An 18,640-nucleotide genomic window follows, 5' to 3' on the forward strand; every position below is an offset into this window, starting at 1 on the left:
AGTTGCTTATATTTAGCACTGCTGTTGCACAGTAGATATAAGCATATATTTTTTTCAAGCTTTTGATGTTGTTCTAATCCTAATAAACCAAAGCTCCACCAGAGCCTAGAGCAGGTTTCCATTGATCTATATACTCTGTTTCCTTGCCCTTATCCTTTTTGATCTGTTTATGGAGCTGTGTGTCACCTTTAGAATTTTTTCTAAATTTTCAAAATAAACTACCTGCAATTAATTTCTAACTTCTGAGCATTCAGTAAGCGCAAAAAGAAGGATTATTTACTTAAGAAAAAGTATGAAAAAGAAACCCTTAAGAAAAAGGGTTTGCCAGGCTTTGTATAGGAATAGAAGGAGTTGTTTGGACCTACTCACAGGGTCAATAACTCCCTGAAGTCTTGAGCATTTAATTTGCTTCATGTGTGGAGCTGAAAGTTTAGAAAGCATCTGAACTCTGAATACCAAGGAGACACTTGGTGGCTTTTATTTGCTAAAAACTGGGCAACTGAGACTCTTTGGTCACAGCTTTATTTCTAGATGTGTGCACAAAGGAAACATTGGGACAATTGGTCAATGTTTAAGAATGCTGGGTTTTTTTTAAGAAAAAAGGCTCTATATTGGGAATTCTTGACTCATGTGACCTCTAAATTAGATCAATAATTCTACTCACTGCCTGTGGTAACCATGCCAGATTTCAAGGCAATCAGGTAACCATGGGGATTATGCAGCACTGCAAAGAAATTGACCTTTAAACTGAAGACTTTTCAGAAGGGTGTGAAATGATATATTCATCAAAGTCAGATATACTGAACTGAGTGAGAATACAAGATGGGGATGAATATGACTTCAGACATATATGCAACTTGAAACAACAGCTCTGAAGGGTGTGAATTGCTCCATTAATTTCAGAAAGAATTTCCTCATGCTCCTTCTTCTCTGACAGAAACAAAGAGTGAAGCATGCCTGTCCTTAACTCTTCAATCCAGCTTGCTCTCTGAACATCTCAATTCCATCTGTAAGGCACAAATGAAAGGTGGAGAGGGAGAGTACATAAGGAAGGATAAGTTCACATATCCGCAGAGAATGTCGGATGTCGATAAAGGTGATGGGAAGGTAATGCTGCTTCTGAGAGAGCCTGCTCTCGTACTGAAGCAATAGGAGGGATTACAGAAAACAGTTCCATCTCGAGACATGGAGTGTTTTTAGTTCCATACTCTATGGGGAAATGAGTAAAATGCTGCTTCATACAATATTCACAGGGAAGAACGATATAGGCCTATGGGGCATTTTGAACTTGTTTAGCTACTGGTAGTCCTCTTCCTTCTATGCTGTTTTTTTTCCTGTTCCCATCGTCTTCCTACACTGCCTGTAGGCCCTCTTCCCTCTCTTCATCTTATTTCCTCTTTCTCCTCCCACTGCTGGCATTTACACATCAACTCTTCAGTTAAAAAAAAAAAAAGTTTTGGTGCCTTCTGTACTTCTGTATCTGCCTCTTTATTTAGGTTACATTTCCCCAAATGTCAAGAAAGCAGAACTCTGACAAAAGCAAATTACTTCTGCCTTCCTTTTTTGTGTATGTGCCAAGAGTCAATTTAAAATGACCCTACCTGGGTGGAGGTCAGGTTCAATGGCTACCACTGCGGCCCCTGAGACTCCCAGCTCATGTGAGAACTGACAGAGTACAGAGCACTCTGGTTTTTAAGTTTCCAGTGAAAACCTCTGGCTTGTGAATTAGACAAACAAGAGAACTAAGTTTTAATTGTTGCTCTCTTCCCCCTTTACCTCCCTTTCACTTTTGCTTCCACTAGAACACAATAGTACTAGACACAATGCATATTGTTTGTATGTGTATATATAGGCATGCATATGTCAAGACACATATATAGACTACACATGAAATTTGACATCTGTGCAAAAGCTAGTGTAATACCAGTTTTAAAAGAAACTGCTTTGAGAAAGGGGGCTTAATTTGCTGACCTTCCTCTTCAAATTATTGCGCAATTCAAACATTAATCCCACCATGCACCTCAGTAATGCAGACACATTTTAAGAGCAGCTAAATGTGTGCTCCAAGGCACTTTGGGAAATTAACCTGTAAGTGGAACAGAGTGTGTGGGGGCATATAGGTGTAGGTGGAAGGTGAGTAGCAGATGTGCCCTCAGCTTGTAAATTGAAGCAGCTTCACATAATGAAGAACACATAAATTCAGTATGATTAGTGCTTCTGCAGCTCTAACTGAATTTTTGTAGACTCAGAAGCGTTAGGACTGGAAATGATTCAGAGTGGAACTTCTATTCCTAGCACTTATATTTTAAACCCCTTCTTCTTGACTGTACACTACAGCTGCATGCTGTGTATGTAAGTGTGAAGGGAAAAGGAATGAGCAGGAAGGAAACACAGAGGAACTTGATCCTCAGTTAATAAAGCTGTTGCTAAATGGTTTCCACCTAGTAACAGAAGAGGAAGGCACCTAAAGGGGAAAGAGTATTGTAAGATGTTTAATTTGTCTGATGAGAAGCATTGTTAAATTCACACTTGTTGAGACACACCCAGTCTTTGTAAATCTCCTTCCCTATCCCCAACATTTCCTTTTCTAAGCCAAGAGCCTTGCTGACTGAAGTCACTTGATAACATTTCAGGCATGAGCATCTAGTTGTTTACAGCTTCAGCAAGACAGGTGTTTGAAGTTTGAAAGACAGTTGACTTCAGTGTGGCACAGCTGGTAAGGCTTACTTTCCCCAGTTACCTACCTTACCACCAGTGCATTGAAGGTTGAGCTGTGTAGACATTGGCTACCAAATTGCCATATTTTGCTTTAAAATGCTTTGTTGTAAATTGCTATTTTATGCTAGCTTCTGTGTGCACAAATGAGAGAGATCTAAAATGTTCCAAGCATCTGCTTTTTGGACTGGGTAAGCTAATGTGCATTTTCTGTGGTTTTTTCTTACCTTTTAATAACCTTCTAAGATTTTCATATCTGTATGAAGTTCAAGATCCTTTCTGAAAAGGAACTTGCCATCTCTTTTCTAATGATTTACATTTTGAAATTGAGGCTACTGAAATCAGTGATTTTTAAATGAACTTTTTGACCTGATCTTTGTTAGCTCTTTAATCCCTTTTAACCCTTGGGTTAAAAGAAAAACCAACAATAAAATCAATTAAACTTTTCATCCTTCACAAGGTGTGTTTATTGATGTGTGTTTACTTAGCTGATTTTAAGTTAATTTGCACTTCTTTTGTCACAATTATAAAAGTTACGGTCCTTTTTTTGTACTTGAGTAAAACAGAGGAAGGTTGGAGAAAAGTGCTATATTTCTAATAAGTATAGCTTAAAATTATATGGCTACAAAAAGAACAAGCTCTTTTACATGCTGGAATAACTACTCAGTAGCCATAAGAAATACATTTTGCAAGATAGACATGTTCCCTCTGTGTGGTATGTCATTCCTTTAAAATCATACATAGTTTTAAAGCAGCATGCAATTCTTGATAGAGGAATGAGAAAGTCCATTAACCTCTGGCACAAATTTAGTGCATAAAGGTGAAGATTTATTAATAATTCTATAAAACTGGTAACAATATATAGTATGCAGAAATATAGAAGAATTTTCATGGTGAATTTGTTGTACCTGCAAATCTCTGGATGGTATTTTTTATGTAGCTACTACTTATAATCTACTGTATATGGCATCTTTTAATTATTTGAAATATCTCTTAGCAAAACCTGTACAATCATGTTGATCACAACTATTTTAATATTTTGTCCATTGTGGTTCTCTCAGTGATTCACCAGTAACAGAAGAGTAGACAGAGATATTTACACACTATTGAGTAAATACTGCAGTATTCACTTTGAAAACACTAATTCTGTATTCACTGTACACTAAAGGTGTACAGTGAACCGTTCTTTGAATTTTCCAAGAAAATATTTTCTAGGGCTTTTTTTTTCTATACTGTCTTCCATAGAAGCTACTGTAAGAAACTGTACCAGCTCTCTTACTCATTTAACTACAATGAAGAGGTGTTTGGTAGTGAAGAGAAAAAATATCATAGATATTTGGGAATGAAGATACTGTTGATAGAACAAATAAAACAAAAACTATTATGCAGATTTGGGTTGTTCTAGAAAACACAGGAATGCTCTTGTGGACTTTAGCAAGAACAGAGGAGCTTTTTATGATTAACCACATGTGGAAAGCTCTTACTAATCCTAGAGGTTGCTGTTCCATCTGTATTTGGTAGCTGTCCAAATTGCTTCTCTACATTAATTGCCATAAGTTTCCTATAGAAAAGAGCAGTATTTTGCTTCAGTAGTTCTTCTAAACTTTGTGTGGAATTGGATGTTTTTATCCATTAGAGAAACATGGTTGCCCTTCCACGTAGGATGTAGCAAAGATGGAAGATTTCCTAGGAAACATAGAAAATGGAATACACTCAAAGTGGATTCATTCAAACTTTTTAAAGTCTTTCATTGAAAGACAACATATTGCTAAAAAAACCCCACGTTTTATTTTAATAATTATCAGGATGAGAAACTTAGAAACTCACCTAAGTGCTATTAAAATATATGAACATATTAAAGCCATTTTGTGTAACTCGCACAAGGCAAGCAGACGTTCTTTTTCTGTTTTACATGTAAAGATGCATTACTTACTGGGTTTTTTTTAAATTAGAATTTGTTAGAAAGCAAAAGGGAATGCAGATCCTGCTTTTCAAGAAGCAAAACTACACTTGTAGTTTATGTGAGAAAACGATGTGTAAAACTTTATTTTGTATTTAATTTTTTGCCTTTTAGATGTTTTTTCTTATATTGTGCTGTAATTTTTTTGATGAATTTGCTGAGTGTATAGTTTAAATTTAGATGTTTTCATTTAATGATGCCTGCTATATTTACTAATTGAAGAAAAAATATATTTAGTTGGATTTCTACCAATTTCAATTAGTTCAGCTTATGCCACACTTTCTATTCTTAAAATATTGTAAAGCATGAAACGTATTTAATGTTAAATGTTCTGGAATTTGATGCCTCATTTTGATACTGCAACTTTAGTATCTTCGTGAGTGCAGAGGAGGCTTAGTACTGCTTAAAATGCAAATAAGACATCATGGAGACTTTGACCTCTTCAGGAAGTAAGCCTCAGTTCAGACTTTGCAACAAACGTCCTAGCAATAGATTTCTTCTTCATTGAGGTACATATCCTTCCTTTCTCAGAGGTGCTTTCAGAAAGAGCCTGAATTTGACCTTCATACCACAAAGTAGTACAGTAAAAAGCAAATCCTTTTGAACTTCTAAAATACTGGTAGTAATTGCAGAAAGCTAAGCTACAGGTTTAAAACATCTCTATAAATAAATCACAGGTAATTTAGAGGGCATTTCTGTGATTATATATATATGTGTGGCAGATGGAACATTTTATAGGAAAAGTGACACCTCTGAAAAAAATGAGGTTGTAATGTGAGCAGTGTTGAGCTCTCCTGCAGCCACTAAGTATCTCTGAGGTAAAGATCCTCTTGCAAGTGTCATGTTTCAGAGTTCAGATGCTCTACAGTCTTGGATTCCTTTTTTTCCCTACTAGATCAGGTTTGGAAGATGGACCTTTGTTTCACCTTGTATGTGTTTTCATCACAGTGATTTTATTTATGTATGTGTAAGTTAACAATTTCTTTTTCTTAACTGAAAAATATACAAAGTAGGATTATTAAAAACAATGAAAAAGCATAGAAAGACATTTTAAAATATGTTAAGAGAAAAAGGATTGGCCAAACCCTCTAAATTCCTGCTGGCTGGGCTTTCATTTTTGGGAGAGAACATTAGTCGTCTTCTTCTTGGAAGTTTTTGATGAGGGTCTTCTCTTGTTATTTGGGAGTGCTGAGCATGTTGTTAATGGGTACTTAGCAATCTAGACATCAGCCCTTCGCTTTAAGTAATGGTTATGGTATTTATTTGTGCAAGTATTATCACAAATTGTATTTAGTTAGGGGAATAATACATACAGGTTGGTTAAAAAAAAAATTCAAGTTTGTACAGCTGACATCAGAGGTAAAAATTAACATTTTTTAATCCATGGCTTATATTTTCTCACATTTTAAAAAGTATTTCTCCCTTAATGATGTATAGCAGATGTTTCATTATATAAAACATAGTTGAATGAGCAAAATAGTTCCATGCTGTTGCTCTCAAAATCTGAATACTAGACCTTTATTGGCAGTGGTGGTGTTCTGTTTTGGTTTTAAACAGTATGCTTAACAATATGTTTTCAACAGCCTCTCTTTAAAACAAATAAAGGAAGCTATTCTACATCAGAGTTAGAATTTCAATTTCAAGAAGAAATGCTCTGAGTGTCCCTTGAGGGTAATAGATAATAGACAATCTCTTGTTTTCTACAAAATTGTAGGTTTGTTTTTTTTTCCTGTTACGTAGGAAGGAAAAACCTAAGTGCAACCTTAAATTGTAGAAATTCACATACAATCACAGAAATTTTGCTTAACATGTACAACTCCACTATATATTAAGTCACTCACAGTGGTGTAACTGAAGAAGAATATGTCTTGAAAATTATTCAGGTTTACCAAAATATCAGAAAGTAGCCTGCTGGTTATGCAGATATAGATTACAGACACTCCTGTTGAGAAGACTTCATTTTCAGGCTATCCTTTAAATGCAAAAGTTTTGGTTTGTTAGACTCAGGAGTATATTTATAAACTCTTTCTTAAAAAGAAGTGCAGGAACATAACAGGACTTATTAATTACTAACAGATCAATTGAATGGGATACATACATTGAGAATTACAATAATTTCCTAGTGATGGTCTTCAGCACCATGGTTATGAAGTTGAGTCCAAGATTCCTCTTCAGTTGTCCTGTCCTGTTAAAAATGAGATAGTAGAATTTGAAGTGTCAAAAAGTAGTAGATGAAAAAAGCTTTACATTTATAACAAAGGGTTTATTGGGCTATGAAATATGAAGCATCTCCATTGCTAGCAGGGAACAGCATAATTTTATATAAACAGCATCTGTAACTGAAGGGAAACTGTTTTTCCTGCAAATCTTGTTTACATCGTGCAGTAGTTTGAGCCCCAAACCTAGAAGGCTGCAAATAACAAGAATATATAGATAATGGGAACTGTTGTTGAATGAAGAGTAATGAAGGGAAATACAGATTGTATTTTAGACTAAAATCATGGTTAATACCTGCAATCACTGAGGAAGGAAAGTTATCTGCCTCTCTAGAGTTACCTTTTTCCGTTACCAGTTTCCCGTAATGTACCTGGTTCTAAGTATGGCTACAAGAGAGTACTAAACTAGATAGACCCTAGATAGGTCTAACAGCAGCACTGTCTTTATGGCTGACTTCATCTTTACCATGAAATTACTTTACTATTCAGTGAAGTACATTGCAGTATTCTTATATCTCTTTTATTTAGAAGCTATGCTGCATTATGCTTTGTTTCTTCATGAGTCATGCTTCCTTTTATAATACATTTTGAAATTTTAAGGCCTTTTATTTTGATTTTTTTTTATTACTCCTTCCATTTCTTCTAGAATTGCTTGTTGATTTCAGGAATAAATCTACTAACTCTGAGAAAGGGCCATCCATATTTTGTGCTGGGAATAAAGCTGAATGTTACTGACATTGTTCCAAATTACTCTTAAGGAAGAGCAAACTGAGAGCTATAGAATACCAGTAATTGAGTGTCCCTTTTAAAGGTTTCTATTAATTCAGTTTCCCTTAGTCTTTAAATCACATCTAATTTCTTTTCAGTGTTGCCTCTATCATGAGGTCAACCTTTGCTTTCTAATAAACTGGTAAACCTCTATCTTGAAACTTGAAATGCTATCTCCAAGTAAGTTCACCTTTGATTCAGGATCCCAAATGACTGCAGAAAATACCATCTCTCAGTGACTGGTATTTCAACGGTGTGCTTTCTTCATACTTCACTTCAAACTTTCTATGCAACTTCTCTAGGCAGATGAGGAAAGAAAATCTATCTAGCAAAACCGGGGAAATAGAGTGATGTTACTAGTTATGAAATAGAATGCTTAGAAAGCAATAAAACAAGCTTTTTGCACGTGATACAAAGACCTGGAGCAATGTGTTCACCAGCATACAGGTACCGTGTGTATATGCTGAACTGGGTGTTCTTAGGATAGGTTGTACAACCATACAACAAATAAATATGTGATCAGTCTTGTTATCAGACCTAAAAAAGTGGGTTTTAATCCTGATGTATGTTTTTGATTGTGCTTTACATCAGCTTTTAATGAGCAGTATTGTATGGTACTTGCACTACATCTTTTTGTTGTTAAATATGTACATAATGGGAAACAAATGTGAAGCACATTAGTATAATTAAGGAAGGGAGGAAACCCACTGATCCTTATTTGAAACTGATGATAAATTTGGCTTTACATCATTCCCGCATTGCTTCAGATGATCAGATAGAAACAGGAGTTCTTTCAGAGATATTCTTTCCCCTATGTCTTTGGGTTTTGCATTTTTGAAGAACATAGGTAGTACATTTTTATTATTTTATTTACTGACTGGGAAGAAGTCGATGGAGAGGAGTATAGAAGCAGAAAGAGAAGGGAGACATGCTATACATTCCTTAGAATCTGAAAGTGCAGTGCTTAAACCGCATTCATTCTTATTTGCTCTTAGGTTTTCAGAAAAAGCAACGACCGAGTGGTTGCAGCTCTTTGAAGGGAGTGGGGTTCCATATGGCCCAATCAACAACATGCAGCAAGTGTTCTCAGATCCTCAGGTTGGTCCTCACCAAATCTCTTCTGCTCATTATTACACACATCTTACACATGTCACTCGCACCTGAGTTTGTCTACTTTAACATTGGAATTGAGAGGTTCATGATGGATTGAGTTTCAGCTAGTAGTAGATCATATTAAGAAATAAATACAGATGTTTAAATGAATTTTGTGCTTGGAAACTCAGATGTTGTCAAAACAAATTAAATCATAGGTATTCCATGTCTCACATCAAGAGTCTATGTTTCAAAACTGGGTGATAAAACAGAGAAAGAAACCATAATATTGTATATAGTTGCATTTTATCACATAAATATGCAGAAAAAGCACTTTTTTGGGCTCTGAAAGAACTGATTTTTTTGTATGGAGTATGGATTACCAAAATCAATTCCGTTTGAAAAAAATGGGCAACATTCTGACTGGAAAAAGAAAAATGAAGTACAAAATCCATATAAAGAAGGAAACCTTTTCTTGGCCTGGTGGTTTCAGTATCTAAAACCAGTTCATCTCTGTATCTATTTGAAATATTGCACTGGATTACACCTACGCTTAATTATAATCAATACTGTTATACTTTAGGATCTGGAGAGCTATATTATCTTTATATTTCCTGATGCCTTCCCTGCTTTTTGACTCTCTGGCTTAGGAAGTGTTAAAGGGCCCAAGATAAACTGAATTATGCTGTCTTGAGTACTGCAACTGAATATTTTATGGGTGTTCCAGTGTGTGATGGATCTTCTGTAAGATGATTTTTACTAAAGAGAATCACAAGAAAAAATGATTGATCAATGACTGTTTTGATATTTTCTTCTGATTTTGTACATGTCCATGTCTGCTGTCAGAAGTGTTTGTTGCAATTGTGATTGCAGTGTTCAGAAAATAAGAGCAGCAAAGCAATCCCTGTCACAAAAATATATATTTATAATAAATGTTTGTTATAAATATTATTATATTTTAGAAGCATAAAATAATATTTGTTAGGTGACTGCAGGGAAAGAATATTTTTTTATTAAATAAATATGCTCTTTCTCCTTAAAATTATGTAGTATCATGCCAAATTTTTCACTTCATAACTTTCACAGGGATTAAGATTGGGCTTTGAAGAACATACAGCAAGAGTATTTTACTCAGACTTGGCTCTACTTGGTACAACATTAGAAAAATATTCCATGCTTTTTTTGATGCTGTGAATTTTAAGAAGCTGAGTCTACTCTGAAAGAGACTGTTTTTAAAACATTATATGTCATGGGCTATTACCTCCCAAATTGGAAAGAGGTTATCTTGGCTACCTTGCTCTTGTTAGAATTCACCTAAATAACATTTGCATCTATATAATATTATATATATATATATATATATGTTTATAGTATGTGTCAGGTTATTACTTGACATAGTTAGTCTATCAATACAGGTACCATGGTGCTTTGAAGTTAGATATGGCATGTTTTTTGAAATATTTTTCTGTAAGGGGCATGCTAATCTCTTCCTCATGAAATTGTTTTAAAGCCTTCTTTTCTACACCCTTTGAAATACATGGCACAAGACAATGCTACTAGAAATTTAATGCAAATATTTGTGCATAGCTGCATGTTATACCTTAACGCATCTTTCAGAAATGAAATTTTCTCACAGATTAGTTTTAATTCAAAGGAAGCAGGGGAAAAAAAAGACAGACTGTCTGACTGGGGAAGAAATTGATCACCTGAGAGACTGTAATCTGGGTATCCTCTGCACTAAGAAATCCTAGGTGTAATAGGAGAAAACCAGCACCCACCAACAAGAACATACTCTAATCACAGCAAGATTTTTCGTAGAATCATAAAATATTTTGAGTTGGAAAGGACCTTTGCAAGGTCATGTACTCCACAGCCCTGCAATCTGCGGGGCTATCTTCAACAAGATTAGATAGCTCAGAAGCCCCATCCCACCTGATCCTGGATATTTTCAGTGATGGGGCATTTACCATCTATTTGGGCAAGCTGTTTCAGTGTTTTCTGACCATCGTAAAAAACTTTATTATAACTAATCTAAATTAACCTTTTTTTTCAGTTTAAGAGTCATTAACCCTTGTCCTATCATAACAGGTCCTGCTAAAAATTCTTATAGTCCCCTTTTAAGTACTGAAAGGCCACAACAGGGAATCTCCAGAGCCTTCTCTTTTCCAGGATGAACATTCCTAGTTCTCTCAGCCTTTCCTTATTGCGGAGGTGCTCCATCCAGCCCTCCAATCACCTCCACTGCATTCCTCTGGACTCCTCCAACTTGCTCCTTCCTATACTGTGGACCCCAGAGCTGGAAACAATACTCTAGGCGGGATCTTATGAAAGCAGAATAGAAGGGGAGGATCTCTCTCTTGATGGGCTGGTCACACTTCCTTTGATGCACCCTGGGGCACGTTTGACTTTCTGGAATGCAAGCAAACATTTCTGGCTCATGTCCAACCTCTCATCCACCAGGTCCCTGTATTTGTTCTCAGCAGGGCTGCTCTCAATCTTCCTATGCCCCAGCCCATATTGATCCTGAGGGTTACCTTGACCCTGGTGTAGAACTTTGGGCTTGGGTTTTTTGAACTTGTGATGTTCCCATGGGCACAATTCTCAAGCATGTGAGAGTCCCTCTGGATGGCATCCCATCCTTCAGGTGTGGTAACTGCACCACTCAGCTTGGTGTCATCTGCAAACTTGCTGAGAGTGCACTCGATCACTTTGTTATTGATGAAGATGTTAAATACCACTGGTCCCAGTAAGTGCGCCTGAGGGACACCACTTGTCACCAATATCATGTCTCACTGTGACATTGATGTATACCCTCTGGATGTGACTATTCAACCAATTCTTTATCCACCTATTCATCAATCCACCCATTTTCTTATGTATAAACCTGAACCCAGATTTTCATCAAGTATGAAAACTTTGTAATAATTCTTAGTGCTGACATTCTATAATGTGGTTTTTTCAGACTCAGTTTAGATCAGAAATTACTGTTCAAAGAAGATGTCAGTCAATTTGCATATGATAACCATGCACACTGATACTGTATGACATGTTAAACTCTTCAATTTTATGTAACACCATTTGATCATAGCACAGTTAACTGCTTTTCATCACCCTTTGCTCTCAACCATTGCGAAGAGTCCAGAAAACCATCAAAACCAGTGATAGCTCAATTTCGCTCAACTCTTATCTAATTCTAATAGATAACACACAGCCTTAGCTAACATCTTCCTTTTTGTGTGTTACCATCAAGATTGCATATAAACATTTTATTTACTTCATTTATTGCCATTATTTTCCTCCTTCATCTTTGGATTTTTATATCCATAATGCAAACACCTTGCATTGTAAGTGTAGTCTTGCACTGTTAGTGAACAAGATGCACTGCATGGATGTCAGCTCAGCTGTCAGCAGTGCTGTAAAGGATGCTCTAGGCTGGACCAGATGAAGACAGAAATCTGGGCAGGCAGCTGGAGCAATGCAAGGGATGGCTTGAAGCACATGTGAGGAAGCAGGGGGAAAGACAGCTACAGGAGATGATCGAAATAGTCTAATGGAACTCAATTGGCTACAGGCTGGTTGTGCTTTCAAATTTTATTTTAACTAAAAGGACCAAAGAACTCTGAAGGCTGGGAGTTCTTTATATAACTCCTTCTATAAACTGAGATAAAACAACATATTTTTTGATCCCAAGACGCTTCACTAATATCATTAACAGCTTCGGTTGCACTCCAAGTGAGCTGCCAAAACCCAGGAAATTTCTTACTCAGTTGGAGTGCCAGGTGATACTGTTTTTCCATGAATGGAGTTAAATGTCCACTTTTCCCACTGATTATAATATTTTCTTCATTTGTGAAGTTAAAATGAATACCACAGGCATTTGTACTGGTAAGTCAATCAGTCTGTGGAGAGATGTATGCGTGTACTTGTACATATTTGGAGAAAATGGCTGAGAGGAAAACGAGATTGACTAGTTAAGGGAACAAATTTCTTAAAAATGTGAGGGAGAAAGCAATGTGTGTTAAAGTTCTTACAAATGCCTGATAGAACAGTATAGACTATGAAAATTTATATAGTGAACTTAAAAACTATTTTAAAAAAATGTGCTCTTTTAACCAGGCCAAGACAGTACAAACATTAAAAGAATTCTTAAAACATTTAAAAATCTTATGAGTGACCTCAGTATGGTCCCATTTTACATACCCTGGGGAATATGTGTATGAAATACAATGTGGTTTGAAGCTTTCCAAACAAAACAAACTTAAAAGAGAATACCATTTTTAATAGAAACTATTCAAATTCTCCCAAAAGATAAAACAAAACAAAACCAGGTACACACTGTACTGCAGCTAAGTATGCAAGAACAAAGATCTTTGCTGGTTAAGTGAGGTGACTGAAAGTGGTTTTTTTCTTCTTTAGAACATTGCCTTCACCTTTTTTGCACTGTAATTTCTTTCAACATTCTTTTATGGAGTGTTCTTTTCTTACTTTCATTAAATGGCTGGCATAATACAGGAAGCGCCAAAACAACTCAGTAAAAAAATGGGCAGTTTATTAAACTGTAATCTGGTATTTTACTTATTAAATCCATACATGTTGATGAGTTTTACTATATGAATGTTGCCAGCTGAAAATAAAATGGAAACCATGCAGTGGCACTTCCCCCATGCCCCCCCAACAGTTCCAGTCATACCACACAAGTTGAGTACATCAGGTGTAAGACATCATCCTGATGCATCACTTCTGAGAAATATGGGGAGGGAAATATCGGAGCTGAAATATCACAGCTGTTCCTGATTCCAGCTCCTGCCAAACACCTGCAGACTCTAAAAGGATACCATAACAAAACTCCACCCTGTGGCAAGAGGCCATCCCTTAACAACCCTTCCCTGACTTTGCATCACTATAAAAATTAATTTAACATTTTTTACTGAAACCTTAGTCTTCCTGTCCCAGAAGGCTATTACAGTTCCTTTGGCCATTTCTCTGAATATGCCTCAGAAAAAAAAGTCACAGTAAATGGAGTATTGAAACATCTGATAGCTGGCAATTATTTGATGTTTTAAGTTTATTATTTGTGAAAACTTACAAAGGTGGTACTTTTTTTTTTTTTCATTAACCTTCAGATTGCCTCTTATTTTGGAAGTAATTTCATATGCATCCTGGCAAAAGAATTCCCTAGCATCTGGTATAATCTTCTACATTGAGTATTGTGAACATATAGAAGAGCAAAAGTTAGAAAATGAGTAGGGTATTTTTGCTTTGGTGGTAGTTTTTTGTAATTTTTAATTTTTTTTAATTTTGTGGGTTTTGGTGCTGGTTTGGGTTTGATTTTGGATGAGGGTTATTTTGTTTGCTTTTTTTTTTTTTAATATGACCATATTTTAATTGTTATTCTTTGTTGAAATACATGTTTGTGGCATATTGAGGGCTGTCCCAACACAAATGAAATTATATTCATATTCAAATCCTATAGGGAGGTTTTTTTACATGTAGAGGTTTCTGCAACTGAAAAGCAACTGATTGAAGGCCTAAGGCAATATAATATTTCTGGAAGTAATTCCTAACAGACAAGAGAGAGGAATTAAATTTTGTATGTGTCTGTTAAGTAAGTACTAAAACTGGTTGGGAACCTTAGAATGGATTGTTTTTACATTTGAAAATGCCAATTCATTAAAAGTGAAACAACTCCATGAACACGTCTAAAATTAAACTGTACTTTGAATCAGAAATTCAGCTGTATTCATGCCTATCTTGCTAAGTTGAAAATGTACACTGCCTGGCTTTGGTGTTTCAAGACAAATTTTTACTTCAATTTTTAATTTCTGTGCAATGAAAAACACCACACCATCAGCCATACCCAAGCCTTTAATTTTGTCAAGTGGAGCTCTCTTGTACTGAATTACAAATGTTTTCAGGCTTTTGGCCTGTAGGAATTTTATAAAAGTGGATTCTTTTCTAAAGAGGAATGGATTAAGAAACTGAATATATTTTGAAGAAGTAAAATGGAAAATCCAATTCCAGTACAGTTTGTAGTATGCGATTTTCACATATACACAATTATGCCTTATATATGTAGTTTGAGAGAACTCTATATACAAATGTTGTAGGAAAGTCTCAAAATGAAACAGCACTTGTATTTGGTATGAAGAACATTGTAATAGGAAGTGTCTTTTAAATTTTGGCTGTAGTGAAATCTGGTCCATGACTGTGCCATGTTTGTGCATGGCTTGCCTCTGTTCCAATGACTTGTGGAGAGCTTATAGTGGAGAAATCTTGAAAAAGAACCTGTATGCTTATGTTAATGACAGGATTTTGTCTGTACACACATTTAATATACAACTACTGTCTAGACAGTACTTAGTACTTATAGACAGTGCTATAAGAAAAATAATAGTAAAGAAGTTGCTCAACAATTTCTATTATTAGGTTTTGTTTTTGTTTGCCTTTAGCTTTAGAGAATTTCCAATGCTGGTTGTCTGCTTAAGTCGCAAGTACATTGGGAACATTTCTGGCAAAATGACCCACTCATGTGGAATAAAAAGTTTCCAAAAATAAGGTTTTTTTACCATACCAACATATTCTGACAACTAGTTTTGCCTGGGAGCTCTTCTGCTCCATTTTAAAGAATTAGTTCTTTCTCCAAGAGACTTGAGCAGAAAGTTGATGACAGTGTCATAGACATGTGCTTTTCTTTCCCTGGTTTTAAGGTTACTGGAAAGAAGCTGGCTGTTAGTGAAGAGGACTGGAGTCCCACACAGTGCATGCTTTCACCTGTTGCCACATGGTCCCCAAGCCCTTTATGAATTTTGTGAGCCCGAAGGTGCCAGTTTGGCTTGAGACCTAGATCAGAAATTGTCTAACTACATTAGATAAAATGTTTAGGGTTTTTCCATACTTGAATTTTGATTTCTAGAAATGCTACAATAAATAAGACCAATGCCACCATGAGAACTCACTAACAACTTTACTGTAGAACCTCTAATTCATATGCATTGTGATATTTTTAAAACAGGTAATGTCTTTCTGCTGTACCATCTTCCTGAAGCATGCAAGATAGACTTAACTGGTCAATAGGAGGGCATTGAGTCTGCCTTCTGAACCATGTTGTTGTCTCTCAAATTCTTAATTCATTTGATTCAGAGTATAAAAAGAAGTGAAAAAGGTAAGAAGTAGCAGAAATATAGCTTCCTTTTTATAGGAGTTCAATGCCAGACAGGAATCTCTTCCTGCATCTGCCACACAGTTCCCACATAAGTTTGGATAAGTCACTTAAATAAAAATATTAAAAGGTCATTTCATGTGTATGCCTTATGTTTTGAGTACCTGCCTTGTGATGCCACATGTAAAGCACACAGCAGTGCTGAGTCCTCATGGATGTAAATAAAACTGTTGAAAGTAATATTGGAGCACCTGAAAAATATGATGTTAAAATAGCTTAAAAGACGAACATAGTGGGTTTATTCTTAATTTTCTCTATTTTGGCTTCTTAGCCATGAAGTTGGAACTTGGCAAAGCAGTGTTGTAAAGATGCAGTAGATATGCTTCTCTGAAGTATAACTTCTCATGTGAAAGCACCTCAGAAGTTGGGAAATTAATTTTTTTATCATGTGATTTAACTTATGTATATTGAAATAAGGCCTTATGAGAAGTGGCATCACTTTTGCACATCTTTACTGAATGATGGAGGAGCCTGACAAAAAAAAGTGGAGCCTGCACTTAGATTGCACTGCATTTTCTTTGTGCAAGCCAGTGGTGCTTAGGAGCAACAATTTTTCAGTGCCCTTTCAAGTGTGTATATATATGAATGGTATGTCTTTAGCTAATCCTATTTTCACTGAGAAGTGCATGATCCAAGTATTTGTGGCTTATGAAGAATATTAAGTTCTCAAAAAAGAGATCCATTCTCATAAAGTACTCAATTATGTTAAAGAATTACATTGCAGTCATGGCCGTGCAAGGACATGAAAAGCCACCTAGCCTCTCTGGGCATATGTGTCAAAAAGCCTGTTTTTGAAACCTCTCAGTCTTTGTTAGGCCTCAGTGTTAGGAATTTATAATACATGTCCCTTGTGTCTCAGACTCTTGAATTCGTTTCTGTACTTGCAGGAGTTACACATTGGTTCCCTAATCTTTCAGCTCATCAAAGCAGCATCATTGGTTTCAAAGAATTTGTATCTGGCGTCTTACACTACCAGAGTAGTCTCAGGATAAGGCCATCAAACTGATCTACTGAGCTATATGTGTACGTTCTGAGAAGTTCCCTACAGAGTGTGAGCCCAGCCCTCATTTCTGTTTGTATAAACTGTGTAACTGTGGGGTCAAAAGAGAGTTTTTAATTAACCCAGTTGTTGCATTTATGTAAAGTCTGATCAGTGTTAAGACTCTTACATGTATGGAAAAGAAAGGAATATGAGCATATGTCTGTCTCATCAAGTCTCTTAGCCTCAAATAAGTTTATATGCTGAAGTAATTGATTTTTTGCAAGTTGATTTTATTTTTTTTTCTTAAATTGGAGCATATAAAAAAGTAATAGTGAGGTTAAATAGGCATTCTTTGCTTTTCCCACAGTATGGGAACAGTGAGACTATCTATGACTATTGCCTGACTCAAATCAACTAAGTATATAACATCAAGTAAGAAAACAACATTGTTTGTTTTGAAATATTTTTCTAAGGTAGCTGTGAATTCATTAACTAAGCAAATTTTAAGTAGACTCAATAATAAACACTGTGATTTCAGATTAGATTTTAGACATGCTTCAGTATAACTTCCTTGAACAAAGGGTTGCCTTTCATGTTTCTTACTTTTTTTTTCCCCAAATAAATGCCACCATGTTCTCTTGGAGTTTAATTGAACATAGCCTGCAGGGTTGTTTTTTTTTTCTTTCAGAGGCTATAAGGGCTAGATTTTATCCTTGATCTTTATGACTTATATTGATTACAAACTAATCAATTTATAAGTAGCAGGGTGAAGCTTTGTAGCATGAGCTCAATTTTGTAGGCATGAAAATACTAAAGATATTCTGAAGAATACATATTTCAGAATCTCTCTGATGTTTGCAACTAGAGATGATGGTTCATATTCCAGCAAGGAAGAAAATAAAATGGAAAATCCAATGACAACGACAGAAATTGTGCTGAAACTGCAAAAACTGTGCAAATCAGGCTTTACTTATAATTTGGTTTTCAGGTGCTTTACCTGAGTACTCAACTTGATTTAAAAATCTTGGCTTAAGCCATGACCCTGACCTGTCATCCTGAAATTACAAGATTTCTACACTTGTTAGCCTAAGATCATCTTGGAGTCCCAATCACTGCTTGATCACTGCTTGAAAAAAGGGTGATATTTTCAAATGAGATGCTGACATGTTTATTTTACACTGTAGTTATGCAATAACATTTAAAGAAAATGTACTGGTTTAGTTTTATGCCTCTTAGTAACAAGGAGAAATATCTGAGCCATCAGAAGACAAGTGTGTAGGCTGAGTAGGAGTGGGTATTTGAAGATACAGATTTCCAACCATCACAAAAAGCCATTAGTCAGGTAAGCTTTCCCTGTCATTGCCATTTTCTCTCTCATCTCTGAGTGGTTTCATGTAGGTTTCTATTATTATTCAAGTAGACAGTGTATGAGGAAGTAGGAAGTGTTTCCTCACTGTGCATGGCCAGTCAGGCCAGAAACATAACCATTGTTCTAAAGAATTCATTCTAATTTTAAAACTGCCTATAGCATTCAGATGTCCACATTTAGAGCAGCCAGCTATGTGCTGAAATTTTCTTCAAACAATTTCAATTGGGTAGTTAGCAGTATAGCATTGAATTAGAACAATTTAAATAAAAAATTGTGTGATTTTGTAGAATATATTTTAAGTGTGAAACTTCTGTTGAAT

The 18,640-nt window shown here is 35.7% G+C and overlaps 1 protein-coding gene across 6 annotated transcripts in view; it reads left to right on the forward strand.

Annotated features, from left to right (window-relative positions):
• SUGCT (succinyl-CoA:glutarate-CoA transferase) overlaps positions 1 to 18,640 on the forward strand; it is a 314,835-nt gene that overhangs the window by 123,715 nt on the left and 172,480 nt on the right. For 4 of the 6 annotated variants that reach the window (XM_039715018.1, XM_039715019.1, XM_039715024.1 and 1 more), the window contains exon 12: positions 8,655 to 8,757. In XM_039715018.1, the coding sequence (XP_039570952.1) occupies positions 8,655 to 8,757 (103 nt within the window). Of the gene's footprint in view, positions 1 to 8,654; positions 8,758 to 9,401; positions 9,470 to 15,458; positions 15,915 to 18,640 lie in introns of those variants that run through there. The other 2 variants (XM_039715020.1, XM_039715022.1) reach the window with 2 other exon arrangements.

Source organism: Passer montanus, unplaced genomic scaffold (genome assembly GCF_014805655.1).
Source record: "Passer montanus isolate IOZ18808 unplaced genomic scaffold, ASM1480565v1 scaffold32, whole genome shotgun sequence".
NCBI lineage: Eukaryota > Metazoa > Chordata > Aves > Passeriformes > Passeridae > Passer > Passer montanus.